Source organism: Camelus dromedarius, chromosome 10, assembly GCF_036321535.1.
Source record: "Camelus dromedarius isolate mCamDro1 chromosome 10, mCamDro1.pat, whole genome shotgun sequence".
Classification (NCBI taxonomy): Eukaryota; Metazoa; Chordata; class Mammalia; order Artiodactyla; family Camelidae; genus Camelus; species Camelus dromedarius.
In genome coordinates, this window is record NC_087445.1 from 74262268 (window position 1) to 74281368 (window position 19101).

At 50.2% G+C, this 19101-nt stretch overlaps 1 protein-coding gene across 6 annotated transcripts in view; it reads left to right on the forward strand.

Moving 5' to 3' along the window:
- NUP214 (nucleoporin 214) overlaps positions 1-15279 on the forward strand; it is a 90806-nt gene extending 75527 nt beyond the window's left edge. For 2 of the 6 annotated variants that reach the window (XM_031450716.2, XM_031450717.2), the window contains exons 32-37: positions 5941-6023; positions 6111-6263; positions 10582-10753; positions 12480-12619; positions 13499-13523; positions 14026-15279. In XM_031450716.2, coding sequence (XP_031306576.2) covers positions 5941-6023; positions 6111-6263; positions 10582-10753; positions 12480-12619; positions 13499-13523; positions 14026-14144 — 692 coding nt within the window. In that variant the 3' untranslated portion in view covers positions 14145-15279. Of the gene's footprint in view, positions 1-5940; positions 6024-6110; positions 6264-7517; positions 8343-10581; positions 10754-12479; positions 12620-13498; positions 13524-14025 lie in introns of those variants that run through there. The other 4 variants (XM_031450718.2, XM_010975377.3, XM_031450720.2 and 1 more) reach the window with 3 other exon arrangements.
- The last annotated feature ends 3822 nt before the right edge of the window (positions 15280-19101 follow it).

Consider the following 19101-nt stretch of genomic DNA (forward strand, 5'->3'; position numbering starts at 1 on the left):
TGAAATAGCTTGAAATGAATGTGAGCAGACAAGCATAAAAGAGAACAGCAGAACAAGCTGGATGTGCTTGGAGAAGGAGCATCTGGATTTTCACTTGAGGAGTACTGTCTTTGAATTTGCTTTAAAATTCAGCTACTGTAGAGAAGTGTCACACAAAAGTTGAAGCCGTCCTCATTTCCCATCGCTTACATCTTTGTCTTGTTTTCAGATGAAGCTGTACCTTTCTGCTGGTGCTTTCTTCTCCAGCTGATTCTCTGTTGATCTATTCATGGTTGGAAATGAAAGAAATTTGTTTGTTTAAATAAAAAAATACATATCCTGTTGCCAACAGAGACGGAGATGGGAAGTTGAAAGCCTGTCATCTTCATCTTGGCTTCACTCATTTAATGTGCTTACAGGATCTTAATGCATCGAGAGCTAGTGTTCTGTCAACAAGACAGACAGAGGAAATCCAGACAGAGCCTGGATTTTAAGGCTCATGTAGTTAAAAGCAAAACTCTCTGTCCTGACTCTCCTGGGTTCACAGATCAGTTATTTTGATGTCACTGTTCATCTAGTAACACATAAGGAAAGATTGTGGTCAAGACACATACCTCTTAATTTGTGAAATTATATAATCAGAAATTGTTGTTTTGCTAGGAGGAGTCTAGAATCCTAGAATGAAGGGGATCGTAGAAATCGAGTCTAGTAATTTTCAAAAACTTCGTGCAGACGAACTCTTAAGCAGAGTCCTTGGTGAAAATAAGTTATTCAGAAGCAAGGTCAAGAACCCAGAGATACACCTGGGTGGTTCCCCCATGCTTTCCCCACCTGTCAGCACAGAACTGCGGGGCCCCGTAGCACATACTTTGAAGACATGATCCTGGTAGTGTTCTCCGCTTTCCAGTAAAGAAACAGTCCCCACATGGCTAGGTGGTGTTTCATCACAAAGCCAGAAAGCGGCAGATCTAGAACTCGGCTCGATCCCACTTCATGTGCCAAACGCAGCCTCTGGCACAGAGTAAGCATTTGATAAAAAGTGCTAGTGAGAAATAGAGGTGGGTCATTATCGGCAAGATCGTGCTACTGGCCTGTTTTGTTAAAACGTAAGTGTGTCGTATCCTTGTAGCGACGCCTTTCCTGCCGGCAGAGGAATCTCTGATGCTGTGGCCCTTACCTGTCAAACCTGCCTTCGCTCAGTGTTGGGCTGGAGCTGGCGTGCACGTTGCTTCCCAGCTGTGCGTTCGGTGTCGCCAGGGAGTGTTCATTCACACCATGGTCACTTGGCAACGCCACAGACTGGGGGGGCCCTCCCAGCCTGTTGGTCATAGGCACACCATTGTTTCTAATTCTTTAATTTTGGTTTAGGATAAACATGTATCTATTCTTGATACCTGACTCCTGCTGGTCTTCATCTCCTAAATGTTGGCTGTTGTAAACCAGCAGTTTGCGATCATACTTAAGGGAAGTTTAAGTGAGTTGAAAGGGTACAGGAAAGACTTAACATTACTCTTTTTGTTGTTTGTTTTTATTTATTTGGGGGGTGGTAATTAGGTTTACCTTTTTACTTATTCTTGGAGGAGGTACTGGGGATTGAACCCAGGACCACATGTGCTAAGCGTGTGCTCTAGCACTTGAGCTGTATCCTCCCCACCCTTACATTACTTTGTTTTGAAACACTAAGTATGTGATTTGCTAGTAAAAGGGACAAGAGCTTCTGTAGCCCCTAGGACCAAGTGCAGGATAAGAGGAGGGAACAGTGGAGAAGGAGCTAGGAGTCTCCATCTAGGGAGGGCTTTGTCCTCACCGCAGAACTGTGATCCCCCTCCGATCACCCCAGGGACAGCCTCCTTCTCCCCAGGTGACTCTGCGGCGTTCGGCACTTCTGAGCAGCACTGCTTTCCTGTGCTGTGTGGGCTGCATCCTGCTGCTCTCCCTGCCTCAGACAGCTCCTTCCCTGCGGCTTTTCTTCTCCTTTTGCGCCGTCATGGGGTGTGTCCCCAGGGTTGGTATGCTATCACGGGAGTCTCCAAACTCCCCCTTGTCTTCACGCTCCTGCTCCATGGTCTGAAGTCCATACCAAGTGGAGTGTCTTAAAACTCTTTTGTTTTGTCACAATCCCTCCTTAGAACCCTTTGGCAGTGTCCTATGAACTGTAGAATCAAGTCCAGAGCAGCTCCTTAGGCTGAAATGCAGGGCCCTCTGTGAGCCCCAGTGCACTTTGACTCAGTTCCCCCAGCACATTCCCTCTGCTTCGGCCCGTGTATGTCTGCTCTCTGTCCTTCACTCACACATGCAACTCCTCCCTGCTTCAGTGCCAGGGTTTTCGCTGCTCCCTCCACTCCGCTCACCTGAACCTACCATTCCTTTCAGGGTGAAGTAAGTCATCCTCTGTGCAGCTTGGCCCGAGTGTCCTGAGGGCCCACAGTGACCGCTCCCTCTCTGGAATCATGCGGTCCTTGTATTGCGTTCCTTCCCGGGACATCAGCAGGAGGGAACTCATCTTTATGACCACCTGCTTTGTGCCAGTAGTTCAGTGTATGCGGGCTCATCACCTCTTAAAACAGTATTTTTAGATGAGGCCGCCCCCATTTTATCCATCAGGAAGTAGGTTCAGAGCGGGCACGTGGACTTAAGAGAGGTAGCGACCATTAAGTGGCGCAGACAGAGTTTAATCCAGGCGTGTGTGCAGAGCTCAGATCCACCTTGTTGCCTCCCGAGATCTCCCGGCCTGGTCACGGAACGTAACTCCACCCTGTGTGCCTCGTGTGATGCCCTCGTGCTCAGTCCGCATGCATGGAACACACTCCCTTGCAGATAGATGTCTGAGCACAAATTGGGCGACCAGCAGTTCTTGTGACATTTAGACCTAGGCTGCCTGGTCCTGAAGCTGCCCTCCTTAGCCCTGAGACGAAATTGGACCCGTGCTATAATCAAGAAATACAGGCTGAGAGTATTGTTGCTTGGAGTTGTCATGTTCCGTATCCACGATGGAAAGATCTCTTCTCTCTCCCGGAGACTCTATCACAGATAAACCCCAGGGGTCATGTGAGTCATTACCTATAAGGCCCTGTTGCATCCTTGAGTCTTGTGCTGAAGACACTGGTGAGGACCATTCTCAGCACATCCTTTCTGCTCAGGGGCCTGAAAGACATGTTTGTTCGAGGATGAAGAAGCAATTTGATGTGAATCTTTTGGTCCCACAAGGCACCTTCTGCAACTGTTCTTTAAGAGAATGTCTTGGAAAGTATCATGGACAAGAGCCTCCTGAGAACCCCCTTCTCCGTGTGTGTGGAATTCTCGTCTGGCGACTTGCAACCTGCAGGGTGACATGGGACCTGGTCTCGGTGATGTTATTACGTCAAATTTACATCAAGTATGATTTAATTGGAGTGGGTTGGACCCTGATGTTGGATTATGCTGGTGTTTTTGCCAAATCAAAGACTGTGTGGGACCCACACTGCCAGCAGCGGTGCCAGTTTGACCTGGACCCGGGAGCCCCGAGTGGAGGTCATCAGACGCTGCGGGACGAGCTTTCCTGCTGGCTGTTTCCACAGGTGAGGAGGACGCTTCCACGGTGAAGCGCTGTTCCAGCGACCAAGATGCTCCTTATCTGCCGTATTTTCAGAGCTGAAGACTTGTTTTGGAGCCACTAGGAGAAAACTGAGAAACACATTGTTGACCATAGAAACGGAAAGAAGCAGACATCACATCACTTCATGCCACTTTGTTTCAGAGCAGCTTAAATAAATCCTAAAGCGTTTCTACATGCAGCTCCTTTTGAGGCTGCAAATGACAACTTGAATGGCTTAAGTCTTGGGATCTTTGCCAAATGAAAAGGATTCAACTTCCTACTGCCGACCTGCTGTTTTATTATATTGAGCGTAATTGGGTTATGACAGGAGGAAGGTCAAAGAAACAGACAGGGGAAGTTATATTTTCTGGGGAGCTCCTTAAGCCTGACGAGGTGCTTTCCATATGTTATCTTATTTAACCTTTATAGCAGCCTCGTGTGGTCATGGTCGTGACCTTCCTCTTCGTCTAACAGGAAACCAGGACTTTGGAAGGTTAAGTCCTTGCCCAATAGTTATTAGGTGTTCTAAGCCAGGTCTGACTGCCAAGCTCACATATTCTACTATAATACCTATGAACATCTTAAAGACAAAGGAGTCTTAAAGAGGAAAAAGGATAAAGAAGCCTGAAGACTTTTTTTAATCAAGGTACTGGGCATTGAACCCAGGGCCTAGTGCATGCTAAGCACATGCTCTACCGCTGAGCTGTACCCGCCCCCCAGGAAGCCCAAAGACTCCTACATGTTCTCTGGCTTCTCCAGAACTGAAGTCTTCCAGCATTGTCCCAATAAAATCACTCCATCTCTGTATTTCTGATTTCTCCAAGAGAAGATCTAGCCTCTAATCTTACACTTGAATTTGCTATTTGGAATTTTTGCCTTGTTAGCACTAACAAAGTCAGAAAATTGCAGTCCTCTGTTCTTGGGGGAAAAAAATAAAAGGAATGGCTGAGAAGCTGGGTTTTTGTCTTCAGCATCAGATGTGCTGCCATTGAAGAAATCTAACATAACCTTCAGCTAACACATTGAGGGGAAGATCAGACTGCTCAAGAGGGCATCTTGCAGACTCCGTCAGGGTTCATGTACAGTCCTGTGGTACCACCCGGGGGTGATGGGAAGGAATTGGCTAACCGTTCCCTCCATCAGTGCCTGCCGTACCACTGTGCTTCTCAGACCATAAGCAGTGGTCCTACAGGGCAGGTGGCCACGTGGCGGTCTGCGGTTCTGTTATTGGTGCCTAGAAGTTTGAGGTGGCTGTGTCCCTAAGGTATGGCTGCTCACTTCCTGGACTGTGCATCAGGAGCACTTCAGCTGGCAGTAGTAACAGAGTGGCATTGGCAGCAGAGCGAGAGAAGAGACCCCGGGACGGACAGGCCAGTGGTAGACCATATCCTCAGACAGCTCAGCTTGAAGAGTTACTCACCCTCCACTCTTCTCCTTTCCATCACCGTCACTGCGAGCACCGGGCTGGCCTGGGGGACGACTGGGCTGGGCAGATGTTGGTACAGATGTTGGAGCCTCTCATTTCAGCCTCCTGTTTATGCGTGCACCCTTGGGCATTGATCCCACTTCGGGATAGCTTCTTGCCTTATTGGGGGTGCCAGTGCATTTTAACAAAATACCTATCCAAACGTGGCGGGGAGATGTGAGTTGGCCCTCCCCTCTTCCCACAGAAAAGGGTTGAAAAATTCCTGTTATATAGTGAAATGTTGGTATTATCCAAGTGCTTCTGTGTCTATGACTTTGGCTATTTATATATTGTCTATCAGATTGGCATTTCTTACAACAAAAAACATCTCACCCATCTTGGTTTTTAGTGGTTTCCTTTTTCCTTTCATTCTTGAAGGGGAGTAGTGTGTAGCTGAGGGAGCAACCCACTAGATAGGCATCTAAAAGGTCAAGGGCTTAGTTGAACCTCTTAGAAAGAGGAAATCAGACTGGAAGTCTTGCCAGCCACTTGCATTCTTCAGAGCATCCCTAGCTCCCATTGGACCAGAGGTAGGAGCGCAGGGTTTTCCCTACTTTGTCTGCCGTTCTCTGCACAGATCAGGCAACAGCCAGCATGCCCAGCTACACTATAAAAGCAGAATGCTGGAAGCCATTATGTTTGGTTTGGATTTTCTCTCACTTAGTTTTCTCTAGTTTGACAAAAAGGAGAGCCGTGAAAACAAGCCCTGTTCTTCAGAAGAAGCCAGTCTTGTGTGTAGCTGCGAGACTGGTCCTCTGCTGCACAGACCTGATACCTTTGGGTGCACAGAATGTGTTTCTGCAAAAAAGCCTCTTCGCTGGGGCCTGTTGCTGCCCCTTTATTTTATGCCTGTAGGAGCATGCCAGGAAATCCCGAGCCCGGGTACCAGAATGAGTAAAACCCTGCGCTCACATACACACAGGTCCGAGACGGTCTCCGTTTCACTGCTGCTCCACCCCCTTGGACCCTCGACTTCGTTGGCACCCCCTTCCCCCGAGACACCGCGTGAGCTTCCTTCCTCATCTGTTCTACGAATGGGCGAGGGCTTTTTCTCCCTCTGCTCTCCCTCACGCGTGCTGCTCGTCTCTCCAGATACCTCCAGCCTGTTCGGGAACAGCGGAGCCAAGACATTTGGTGGGTTTGCCAGCTCATCGTTTGGAGACCAGAAACCTGCGGGCACGTTCAGCTCTGGAGGAGGAAGCGTGGCATCCCAAGGCTTTGGGTTTTCCGCTCCAAATAAAACAGGTACTCCTGCACCTATTCACTGTGGTCATGGTTATAGGTGTACTTAACATGCATAGACCTCTAGGAGGAGAGCTCTCGGGGTGAGGTGGTTCTCCAGGGAGTGGGACTGGAGGGTGTGTGGAGAGACTTTGCCCCCAAATTCACTGTCTATTTATTGAGCGTCTGTTAGGTTCCTAACACTGTTCCAGGTCTCCTGAGACATGTTGAAAAGCACAGAATGCATGTAATGCAACCCTTAAGAGAACTTAGTGTCGTCCTAGAGAAGAAAACATTGTAAATACGTAGCGTTGCACAACAAGCAAAGTCAGGGAACAGACGAGAAGGTGATGACTGACGTGTGAACTGGAGCATCCTGGGTCAGATCGTCTTGGGTGCCCGTTACCTGTGAAGGGCAAGCAGATCATCTGTTTAATTTTTTATGTGGCTGTCTTTTTGTCCTCTTTTCCACATCTTTTTTTTTTTTAACTTTTGAGTAAAACACACATAAATGTATGATATATTCCTGTACATATACGGTATCCACATACAACTCTACTGCTCGGTTACTTTTCACAGTTGGAATATACCCATGTAGTCAGGAATAGAGAACACTGCAGTACTGCTTTTTATCTCAGCATTACTTTTAAAGTATATATTTATAAACTGGCTTTTTATAATCGTGTATTATTACACTTAACAATTAAAAATTTTAAAGAGCAATATATGTTTAGATGCAAAAACATCTTCATCTCTGTCAACCACCTCTCTCCTGTTTCTGTCTCAGATCTAGAGTCTGCATACCTTCCTTTGTTGTGTGGGAAACTGTGTGAAAAGATTGTTTAAAGACGGGGGCAGAGAAGGAGGATGTTTGCTGAGAAAGCGGTTCTTTAAAGCAAATACCCTCGGGCAAGCAAGCAGGATACTCTGAGTATATGGGGCTTCCTGAGGAAGGATCCTACCCGAGAAGCAGGTGCCCAGGCGGCTGTGACTGAGGAGCAGGGTACCCCGGATTGGTACCTCTCTAATCCCACCTTTTAGAACCTCAGTTGCTGTGGTTTCCAAATGCACTGTGGCGAGGAGGGTAGAGCTCAGTGGTAAAGCATGTGCTTAGCATGCATGAGGTCCTGGGTTCAATCTCCAGTACCTCCATTAAAATAAATACATAAATAAACCTAATTAACGCCCCCCCCCCCGCAAAAAAAACAAAAACAAATGCACTATGCACCTTTACTCAGACCCATAACTGAGATGGGTTAATCTTTGCTGTTTTTTTAGACTCTTCCCTGGAATTAAAATGGACCAGCAATGAGCATTGCAGCTTTATTTTGCCCCCACCCTTCCCTGCAGTGAAGGACATAAAAATGAAAGAGCTAAAAAGCTTTTGGTTCTAGTTCACAAGGTAAATATTATTTGACTGAGAAGTTTGAGCGTATTAATCATCAAGACTTTTAGATTTATTTTTTGAGGAACCTGATAGTGTTTTCTTTGATTCTTGTGTTTTTCTTATATGTTGTTCCTTGTCCTGGGATCGTGTCCCAGTTGCTTTGAGAATCTGCCCCTTTTATTTTTTCAGTCTTACAGAAAATTTGTCCTCTCACCTTTCAGAATATTTTTTCCTATTTGATTACTTGCTCCCATGAAACTACCTAAATTGAAGACTGGAGGGATTTTGGATTGATGGTTTGGGTGGGTCTCTGAGAAATTCCAGAAGTGTCCATCCTCCCTGGAGTGTAGTTGCCTTAGGAAGTAGTACTACTGGAGGTGATTTGAGGAGAGGACAGAGGTGGGACACACTCAGAATGACCTTACTGCTGCCCCCAGTCCACTGGGTTCACGCTGTCCTGTCACTGGAGTTGTGAATCAAATGGCAGCAGAGGGAAGCTGCGTGACACGTGATGGTCAGATGATTGGTGGCCCTCTGAGTCACTCAGACTTTGTTCCAGTCCCAGCTCTATCAGTAACAGCTGGCCAAACCAGACAAGCAACATAGTCTCTAAGCCTCAGTTTTCTCACCTGTGCAGGGGGATCCCAGGGTTGTTGGGCAGATCAAAACAGACTGCTGTACAGCCCCTGGCACGTTGGGGCCCTCGGGAAATCAGAAATCTTACCATCATTGATTACTGCTGAGTTTCTGTTTCTTCTGGAGAAGAAAATCTTGAAAATACAGCATCTAATAAAATTGGGCCCCTCCTAGCATCAGGAGTGAGTTGCCTATCTCCAAAAGTAAGGCCACAGTGACCACTCTCTTCCCTTTTCATTTCGCTGTGACCTGGGTTCGTTGTTTAGGGGGCACTTTGTGTGTGTGTGTGTGTGTGTGTGTGTGTATTTAATCTCCTCCCTTCCCTGTCCAGTTTACTTTCTGTATCGTTGTGACTTCTCATTTTTCACTCACCTTCCACCAGGAACTCTGAACAATATTGAATACAAGGCACTAGATAAAGCCCTGTGTGTCTAGGAAGAAAGCGTAACCAGATCCAGGATCAGTCTTCAATAATTCAGCTGTGAGGGTTTTTTTAGCACTTTTTTTTTCCAGTCTGTTATATTTGTAACCCAACAGTCTCCATTATCATGGCTTGGAATTTCACTCAAGGTTTTAAAATACAGAATGTAAACCCCAACCTGAGCCCGAGCAGAAAGTACCTTCTCAGTTGTGCTTCTGCTGTTAATGGTAAATAAGCAAATGACTGAATCACAAAATAGAAGTGAACCAAGGAATTCAGCTGACAGCTTTTCATATCTCGTATTTGGTCTTCCCTGATTCCGGTGGCAGAAGCTTGTGGTGTGGTTATACTTTAATAAGAAGGCCTGATTGAGGAGTTTGGGATTAACAGATACACGCTACTATATATAAAATAAACAACAAGGACCTGCTGTATAGCACAGGGAAATGTATTCAATTACTTGTAATAACATATAATGGAAAAGCATCTGAAAATACATGTATAGGTATATGTGTAACTGAATCACTTTGCTGTACACCTGAGACTAACGTTGTAAATCGACTACACTTCAGTTTAAAAAAAATGCATTGGCTGATTCTCAGCACACACACAAAAAAGGCCTGACTGATGCCTCAAACAACGGAATTCACTTTCTGAAAGGGGTGTCCTAGAAGGAAGCCTCCGTCTCCTTGGGCAAGTCGCCTCCTTGCTGAGCTAGGCCACCATTATTGCGCTCAGCATGTGGCTGCTAGGCCAGCAGTCATTTTAAGAGATACTGCCCTTGAGAGCACATTTCTTGTACCGTTTTATTCGTTCAGCCGATTCTCACCGAGGGTCTCTGCTAATAGCCTGGAATAATTTAAGTAGTCCTTGGGGCTTGGGAAGCCTCCTTAGGAGCAGAAGGAGTAGTTAGGGAAGGCTCGTCTGTCTTCCTGCCCAATGGGCATCCACTAATGTTGGGGGGGGGGGCTGCCTCGGGCGCGCCTGACCCTGCCTGTGCGGTCACTGCCTGTGCCGCCCCCGGCCTGTGTCCACCCGAGTGGTGCTGCCGGGAGCCTGCCCGGGGCTGTGGCCGCCGAGGGCTCTCCTGCAGCTGGTTGTTTGCCTTATCACAGCCACGCAGCAGCAGCCTTCCTCCAGACAAGAAACTCGGTGTGCTTGTTTACTGAGGAGTATTCTGACAGGGGAGAGAGAGCATTTTAAAAAAATTCTTTTGCACAAGGAGACTCCTGTGAGAGATGCGAGAGCATCGGGCTTTAAATAAGTAACAAGCACCTGGCTGAGCGCCAGCACCGTGTGTCTCCGTCCCCACTGTAACCAGCTCCCAGATTCTCCCCCAGAGGGGATTTTGAGCCTCTAACTTTATCATTTGTGCTTCCATGAAGCTACATGCCTTGCCTGTGTGATGATAAGTAATAAAATCTGGCCAGTTTGACAGCTGGATAGGGATTGGAGGTTTTGAGAGTGATTTTTTGGTGAGAAGTCAGAGACCACAGAGGGCCTGAGAGGCACCGAGTTGGTTCTTGGTGGCAGTCGGGTCGAGGCCTCAAGAGCCTTGGAGCCGATGAGTCCAGCTTGCCTCTGGGAGGGACTGGGGATCTCGCAGACAAACATGAAGCCTGCTGGAGTCTTAAAATTCCAAGGAGCTTTCTTGAGTGGACCCCAGGCCCTCTGCTAGAAATGGAGAGGGTGGAGGTTTAGTGTTTGGTTTGGGTTTGATTTTATCGTTTTGCTGATAGAAGAGATATTATTACCCTTTGCTCTAGTGTTTTGTATTTGAATTTCTAACATATTTTCCCTTTTTTCCTTCCTCTTTTGATTTGGTTTCTCACTACTCATTCTCTTCTCGTCTCCCTTTTTTCTCCCTGTTTTTGTTTGTTTGCCTCTGTTTTGCTCAGGTGGCTTCGGTGCTGCTCCAGTGTTTGGCAGCCCTCCTACTTTTGGGGGATCCCCTGGGTTTGGAGGGGTGCCAGCATTCGGTTCAGCCCCAGCCTTTACAAGCCCTCTGGGCTCGACGGGAGGCAAAGTGTTCGGAGAGGGTACTGCGGCTGCCAGCGCAGGAGGATTCGGGTAAGCCCCCCGGGGCAGGGCCTGGGGAAGCCCCCACGCTCAGGCCAGCAGAGGCACTGGGCCCAGCTCTCCTGTTTTGATCCCTACTCTTGACTGAGCTGAAGGCCCTTCCCTCAATCAGCGAGCCAGTCGCTCCAGGATTCCTATTCTCTCTGGCGGAAGGCTTGTTTCTTCCAAGCCAGACTCTGTCGAGTACACGGCGGACATCTGCTGTGTTGCTGTCCCCTGTTACACAGGGTACTGGTTGGCAGGTCCCTGTCCTCCTGTTGGAGCTAAAGGATTGGTTAAAGGAAGGGGATTAGTCTCACCTTGGCTGCTTGACAGCTGAGATTGCCCTTGTGTGGTGACTACTGCTAGGAAATTCTGGGTGAATAGCTTTCACCGGATTCTTTCCTCTTGGGGTTGTTGTGCAGTAGACCCGTTGTCCTGGGCAAACAACTCTGTGTCCCCTGCCCTACTCCAGACCCCAGAGTGGGTATTCAGTCCGCAGTCCCCTGGGCCAGTGGCCGCGGAGGCACTGCCAGGACCCCGTACACATTTCAGAGTCTCAGGTGCTCAGAGCTGCTCTTACTGTCAGATTTGCTTGTAAGGGCCCAGAAAATCCAGCCTGGTTACCACAATCCCGAGAAGATAGCCTTCACCACACCACAGAGTCCCAGTAAGGTACGTGTGGTGGCGACTGCAAAGGGTCTCGTTCAGAAGAGGTATTACTGTCTGAAGCCAACCTCTGATAGACCTCTCGCCGCCCTTGGCGCTCGCTCAGGACGTGTAAAGCTGAAGATTGGGGGTGTTTGGGAGAACCTGTCAGGGTACTCGGGATGAGTGTTGGCAAGGTGACAGTGTCTTTACCTTGAAAATAAACATGTTCATACCCTTTCCGTGAGAGATTCTGTACAAAAATGCTGGTGAGTTTCAAGGAAAGTGAGCGAGTTGGTATATTGCTTCTTGGATTTCATGCAGAGACTGATGGGTCTCTTAATTTTCTCCCAAGAAATCAGGAAACCCCAAGACTTGAAATTAAGGAAAGCTTTTAAAGGAGAGTTGGGACTGACTTAAGCCAGTCTTCTCGGCAGGCTCTGGTGGGCGCTGATCTCCCCAGTGACCGCCCAGCACGTAAGGCCACAGAGCTGGTAGAAGGGCTGTGGTTGACTAGGGATCTTGAGGTTTTTACTTATTTGAAACCAGCTGTTTTCCTCACTAGTAAAAAAGAAAGTATCATATTCTGCCTTGGCGATGGGGGCTCTCCCACAGAAATCCTGCCTGGCAGGTTAGTTCCATTTTGTCTAGCAGAGCTGAGTACCCACTTTGGTATGAAATCCCCGAGAGAGCCTGTCACCTTTTTTCGGGTCCCTGGCCATGAAGCTGTCTGTGACCCCGGCTGACCTGTGAGGAGCCCCCACAGTCGTGTAGGAGAAGCCGGCGGGAGGAGTAGGGTTAGAGCAGGACCAATGAGCTGGAATTTCCAGACAGCGGACGAACACTGAAACACCAGGCAAATTGGATTTCATGTTGTATTCCTATTATTTTTCTTCCCAAAGCTGAGCTGAAGGTTTGCTCTGGGCTCTAGCCTGTTTTTTCTGAGCGGCTGCTAATTTAAACCAAGCACGTCACCTCAAATCATGTATGTCGTGCATCCTAAGACTTAGGAGGGTGGACTGAGGCAGTCGGGCAGCAGAGGGACTGCGTGGCTGCGCTAACTGTGGTCTGATTTCCCTCCGGAACCCAGGTTTGGGAGCAGCAGCAACACCACATCCTTCGGCACCCTCGCAAGTCAGAACGCCCCAACTTTTGGATCGCTGTCCCAACAGTCTTCTGGGTTTGGGACCCAGAGCGGGGGATTCTCCAGCTTTGGATCAGGCGGAGGAGGTAGGCAGCCAGACATCCTCCCTCACTGTGGTCCCTCCTGTCTTCTCCTCAGTAAATGCCCGATCCCCACCCCCCACCCCTCCAAAAGAACAGGCGGTTCTGCCTGGCTGTTCGGGCTGGTACTGTAAAAGCAGGAAGCGCTTGAAAGGCAAAACGTTCTTTTAGGTTTTAATTAAGACTTGTAACATTGTGCCATTTCTTACCAAATAAAGAAATGGCTGACTTGACTTTTCCCTCAAGATTTGAGAACCCAAAAAAAAAAAAAAACCATCCTCCTAGACCTTGGTTTAAAAGTTACACTAGGAGACTCAAAAAGTAAGATGTAGAAAAAAATAAAAATAAGATGTAAAGACTCCACAAAATGCCTTACTTTCGTTTGACCCTCTGCTTCTGCAGATAGTAGGATGCGTACATTCTGCTTTTACCCTTGCAACACCCTTCTGAGGCAGAGAAGTTAGGCATCATTATTATTTTGCAAATGACACAAGAACTCCAAGGGGCCAATCTGCCCAAAAGGCCAGCCGGTGAGCAGCAGAGCCAGGCCTAGAACCCGGGCATCTTGATGCTCTAGCCTTAAGAGGAAGAGGAAGCTTTATGTGAAAAGTGGAAAAAACACATTTTGCTGATGAAATGGATCTCTATGGTGCGGTACAGCAGTGAGATAGGCTGTGCCAAAGACCCTCTGCAGACACCACGCCAGGGAGGAGGGAGGAACCCTGAAATCCGGAGAGGACCCCTCCCCTTCCTTCCCAGTCGGCCTGCAGAAAGTAGGGGAGGAGGGCTTTCCCTGGGGGTAAAAGGGAGGGGAAGAATGTGGCCTAGAGACCACCTTTGTCTCTCAAGTGTCTGTTTTAACTCCACCCTTTTCCTCTTCTGCAGTATTCAGCTTTGGATCATCTAGCTCGTAAGTATCCCTCTCTGGTGTTGAGTCATTAAATGAGGATGGAAGAGTGTGTGGGAGGTGGAGATACGGTTTTTGCTCTGTATGTACATTTTGTGTCCGTCTTTCCTGTCCTGGAAGCGTGGTGGTTCAGCAGCAGGTTCTGGGTTTTGTGGACTTGCTGATCTTGGTAGGCAGGTGGCAGGAGGTGCCAGGCCTGGTCTCCTCAAGGGCCGTGCATGAGACAGAAAAGAGTCTGCCTCCTGATGAGCAGAGACCAGAAGGCAGGACTCGAGAAAGGCTTTTCCTTACTTCCCTGTTAGTGTCTCAGAAGCTTCATGCTGAGTCCTGGGCACCAATCCCATTACCAAGTCTTATTTTTTGATCCTCACTCTATGTGTCTGTGTAGAATTGCATGACATTAAAAATTCAAAGTCCTGAACTTCGCACACTGTCAGTGGCTTGAGCCCCGAAGCCCCTTCGTCGGAGCAGGAGCTGATCTGCCTCTCCCGGTGCTTCCTTGCAGGTCTGTCCAGGGCTTCGGCGGCTGGAGAAGCTGAGCGGGTGTCTGTGCTCCTTTCTGTTCCTGTGACCAACTGCGTTCTCAGCTCCTCTTTGCTGAGAAACCCTGGAGCAGTCCTTTGAGATGGACATTCTTAACTGAAATACACACCCAGAAAGAAACAGCGGAAACCAGACTCCAGAGATGCTTGATTGCTTGTTTTGTTTTCTGTTCGTTGTTTCCCCCCTGCTATTAAACCGCTTGGTCTGTTTCCATACAGAATGTATGTGGGCGTTTTCAGGTCACAGCCAAGGAGAGAGGTTTCCTCACTCCTGTGGCCTTGAGAAACCTGCACAGCCGTCCAGCAGACAGCAGTGTGTCTTCAAAGGCAGCGCCAAAAAACCCAGCACAGGGTATTGAGAGCCAAGAGCTTCTCCCAGACAGCCTCCCTGGTCTTCCTTGCCCAGAGCCTTCCCGGAGGGAAGAGGTCGAGTGCTGGCCAGCCCCCTTTGGAGGATATAACATGGTGTCTCTTCTTCATGTCCCTTTTGCTGTTGGATATCAGGGCCCTCAAGGTGCCAACTTCACGATTGGGTGGAGGGAGAGAAACTCCCTTATGCAGTATGCTGGCATCACTGAGTTTCAGAGCGGTGGGGGGGTGAGGCGGGCATGGCGAGCACCCCAGTGAGCACTGACTGGCCGGTGCGCTGCCCTGGAGCAGCTTCCTCGGTCTGGCTCACCTCCTTGGTCTGGCTCACCTCCTCGGTCTGGCTCCTGGGCGCCATGTGTCCCACAGCTCACGTCTACTCTGGAGAAGGGAGGGCAGCTGATTGAGAAGTTGACTTTTATCTCCAGTAGGTGATGGTGACATTGGTCACCGTCCTGGCTCTTCGTCATTTAACCACAGCACAGGTAGACCCAGGAGTTGAGAAACCGTTGCTCCTGCCCGGGACCACAACAGGAGTCCCAAGGGGTGGCTGAGAGATCGTAACTTCTGTCTTATCCAAGTGCTTGTAGCGCAGCGCTGCTCAGGTCTGGGCATATTAGAACTCAGGCCTGGGCTCGCCGAGGCCGTTGCTGATGAGCGGGGACGGCCTTGCACCAGCGTGGGAGTGGGAACTCGTTCCCTCTGAGGCCCAGAATGCAATGGTGTTCCGGCTCGGGTCATTAGCAGGGGAGGCCTGGAAGGGGGCAGTTGTTTAGATTTTTACATATTGGAAAGTTGTATTTTGAAATGTTTTAATAAAAGTTTTCCATGTGATGTAATCTGTCACCTTACAGCCAGTGTGGCCTCGCTGGTTCTGTCGGCTTGTTGGGAAGGGAGGCCTCAGCGAGGTTCTGGGGCCGCAGCCTGCTCTGTGGTCCCCGCCCACCGCTGCCTCCCACTTCCCTGGGGTTCTGTGCACAGCACGGACTTACGAGCCCCCAGTCCTGCAGATCCAGATTCAGATTCAGTGGGACTGAAGCTGGGCCTGGACGCCGACCTAGGCAGTGACTTCCGTGGTTTCTTACGCTCATCAGAAGAGGAGTCTCCTAGTGCAGCACGTCGGATTTCAGGAACCTTAGACGGGAATTAGGTCCCTGGATGACTTGTCCTGTTTTCTGTGCAGCTGGTGGGAGTAGAATGCGTCTGTCCACGTGCTCCATGAGTTAGGACGTCTGCCTCCTGCAGAGAGCTTGGATCTCCATCATTTAACAGGTACCCTTTTCAGTCCTTGCAGAATTGAAGAGTCTGTCTCCAGCTGCTCTCCTGTGAGGCCCCCTCAGCCGCGGAACCAGCGCCCCAGACGCCCACACAGCCGGGCACGGGGCCTGCTCCTCCTGCATGTGCTCCCCCTGGTTTCTACCCGGGGCCATCTTGAGACAAAGGAACTAGAATTTCAGTAGGAAAAGCTCGCGGTGGAGGGCCTACCTTTAAAGGGAGCGATGTTACTGAATGACAGGGGCCAACTCTGCCTTGGTGTGTCCTCCCGCCGACCGGCACCCAGCCAGCCGTCTCCTGCCCTTATGTTTCTCCCAGAGGCTCTTTTTTTTTTTTTATTTATTAATAGAAGCTGGTTCGGCCTAAACCCTTGACCTCAAATTCTCTGCGTTAATCCTCCATTGAGGTGGCATGTGACATCTCTCCAGAAGGCCATATCAGCTGTCCTGGGCCAGATAACACCCCCACACTCACTGTCGGGCAGCAGCACCGGGGAATGCACTGCTGGCGCGGGAGCCCCTCTCAGTTCCTTTTTTGGGGTCGATTTTGCTGGTAGGTGGCAGGGGTCATGTCAGAGCCCTGCCAGCACACTGCCCCTGAAACCCAAGCTCCCAGGATGTTGGGCTGGGAACGCACAGTGGCTCCAGCCTGCCCGGGGAGAAGATGGTGGGGCGCGAGCCTTTCCCAAATTGGGGCAGACAGAGAGCAGGAGAGAGCTGGGATGCAAGTGTGGGGGTCATGTCACAGTGAGAAGGGACCACAACTGCAGATCAGCCAGGAGGAGGCCCGCACCCAGCTTCCATAGAGCAGTCAGCTGCAGTGGGGAGGTGGGCAGCCACAGTTGGCTTCATTCGTATCTCAGCTTGTGTCACTCAGGAAAGGCAGGAAGGGAAAGGGGGAAGGCAGTTTAATGAGCTAAGTCACGTTTTGCTGGGCTTTTCCAGATGTCAATGTCGTGTATTCATAATTGGCACTTCAGATGGCAGTGCAGTGATAGAGGCACGAATTGGGTTTCTCAGGGGCAGGATGAACCCAACGAACAAAGTGGACGAGCGCACAGGCCCCGCTGCACCTTGATGTGGCTGTGAAGCCCCTGCTCCTGAGCTGGTGGCCCCCGTCCCCTCAAGCATCCTGATGCTGCTTCAGCTTTGCCTTCTGTTTCTGTCGTCACCCAGAGATGTTTCTGGTCCAGGCCCCTGGCCCTGTAGAGAGGGCGTGGCTGACCCTGACCCCAACCCTCACTAGCTCCGGGACCAGAACAAGGCACTGGCCTCTTAGTGTCATGAGGGCTTTTTCTTCAGTGGTGAAAAGGTGAGATCCCAACCTTGCAGGGCAGTTGTGAGGATTAAATGAGGTGCTGACCAGCACAAAGTAGGTTCTCACTAAACGGTGGCTGTTCTCACCTTGCAGACTTTGCCCTAAGTCCGGGGCAAACAATTCTAGATTCCCACATCAGCCACCTCTGGCTTGGGGTGGGGAGCATCTTCTACCCAGCTGTGGGGCCCCCTGGCAGACACCGGGTGAGGGTGTCTTTTAGACAAAGTAACTTGTGGGGTGGGAGGTCCCTGCATCCTCCTGGACTTGGCTCTGTCACCCTTTCCTTTTCTCTTTAGTTTGGTCAACTCGTGGGTTCTCTCTGTTTCTCTCCAAGCACCTGACCGGTGCTTCCAGGCATTGGCTGGCTGTCACATTCCTGTTCCTCCTAGGTGTCACCTGCTGGGTGGAAAGCAGGGGCGGGTGTGCACCCAGCCCAGGGCTGTGCAGGATGTCTCTTCCTCCTCCATTCTCCCTGATTTGTCTGTTCCTTCGTCAGCTCACATGAGAGAAAAAAGCAGTTGGACTGAGGTGGTTGCAGCCACCAAACCTCTTCTGTTTTCAAAATGTTTCTGTGGGAAGTTTGGATATTGAGCCAAAACAGAAAGGTTTCCATGGTCAGATAAGTTGGGGAAAAGAATGAACAGAGAAAAACTTAAGAGATCTTTTTAGTGGAGGATTCTTGAGCCTTTAATATGCAAATTTGCTTTGTAAATCAGAGGAACTGGTCTGCCATTTCCCAAATCTTTTTACCTGGGACCCTTTCTGCTGGAGCCACATTCCTTGGCGCTTATCCCGAGAACTGCCTCATCTTTGGTGTCGCTGAACAAAAGCGTAGCTTGCTTCCTGCGGGTTGTGTTTCCAACACACGTTCCTCTCATATTCGACAGTAGTAGTAGTGATAGTTTATTGGGTGATTACCACATGCCAGGCACCGTCTGTCCTAAGTGCTTCATGGGCGTTTTCATGTTTAAGTTAACATCTTCCCGATGAGAATGAGACCAGGCAGTTTGCTGAGTCTCAAGCCAGGCAGTATCCTGCCCCGCCCCACGCCACCCCCCTGCCCTCGGCTCTGCCCCGGCTGCCGCCCACTGTTAGCTCTCATGATTGTTTTTCCTCAAGGTGCTCGCTCATTTTAGAAGAAATACCTGCCCAGCTGTGGCAGAGACACTGCTGGGCCCTTCGCGCACCTGTCATGCCCGCCTGTGGAAATGAGCCAGCATTAGATGAGGACCACAGTCAGCATCCTGCCCGTTGTGTAGTCATTTGCCCCAGTTCTGCGGCCTCCAACCTTGTACGTGATTGTCTGTCTACACTGCGGCCCCGGGTGGTGGGGCGGCGCAGAGGCGCCGTGGAGCCCATGGGGGCTTGCTGGCTGCTCCCCGATGAAGGTGATCAGACTCTGGAGGAAGCAGCTGGCCCCACGCCCTTTGGCCATGTAATCCCCTCCTTCCTCTGCAGTCTCTTCAGGGGTCTGGCTTTGAGGCTTTCCAGAGCCCCACAGGAGGTCAGCCATAGACCCACCGGGGGCGGCAGTTGCTCCATTGTTCAGCCCCTCTGTGCTTATAAATAGAATCCCGTCCATTCCACAGCCCTGGCCGGAGATTCTCCACATTGTTTGTGGCCCTGGATGGCCAGCTGCAGAGAAGGAGCCTGTGCGGGAGGGGGGCCGGCAGGCAGGAGCCCGGGCAGCCCACCCGTCTCCTGTCAGTGTCCCTTCCGCACTGCTGGCCCACCTGGTCCTGAGCTGTGAGGATGCAGAGGAGCTGCTGCCTTCTTACCCTCCCACGGTCTGTCGGTTCCTGCAGCCACACCTAGGCTTGGCTTCCCATCAGAAGGGCCCAAAGGGAGTCCTTAACCGCCGGCAGGGCACACATCCCTCCTCCCTCAGCAGCCCCCTCTTGCCTCACTCGCCTCCTTGCTCTCAGGGCCCCTCTGTACTTCCTGTTCCCCAGATGGCCCATTGTCCTTGCCGCCTGGGGCTCTCCCATCCTCATCTCTGCTGCAGCACCCCTGGGCCTTCCCACTCATCCTGCGGGCTCAGTTTAAATCACTTCACTTTCCCCCAGCACCTCCCAGGCTGC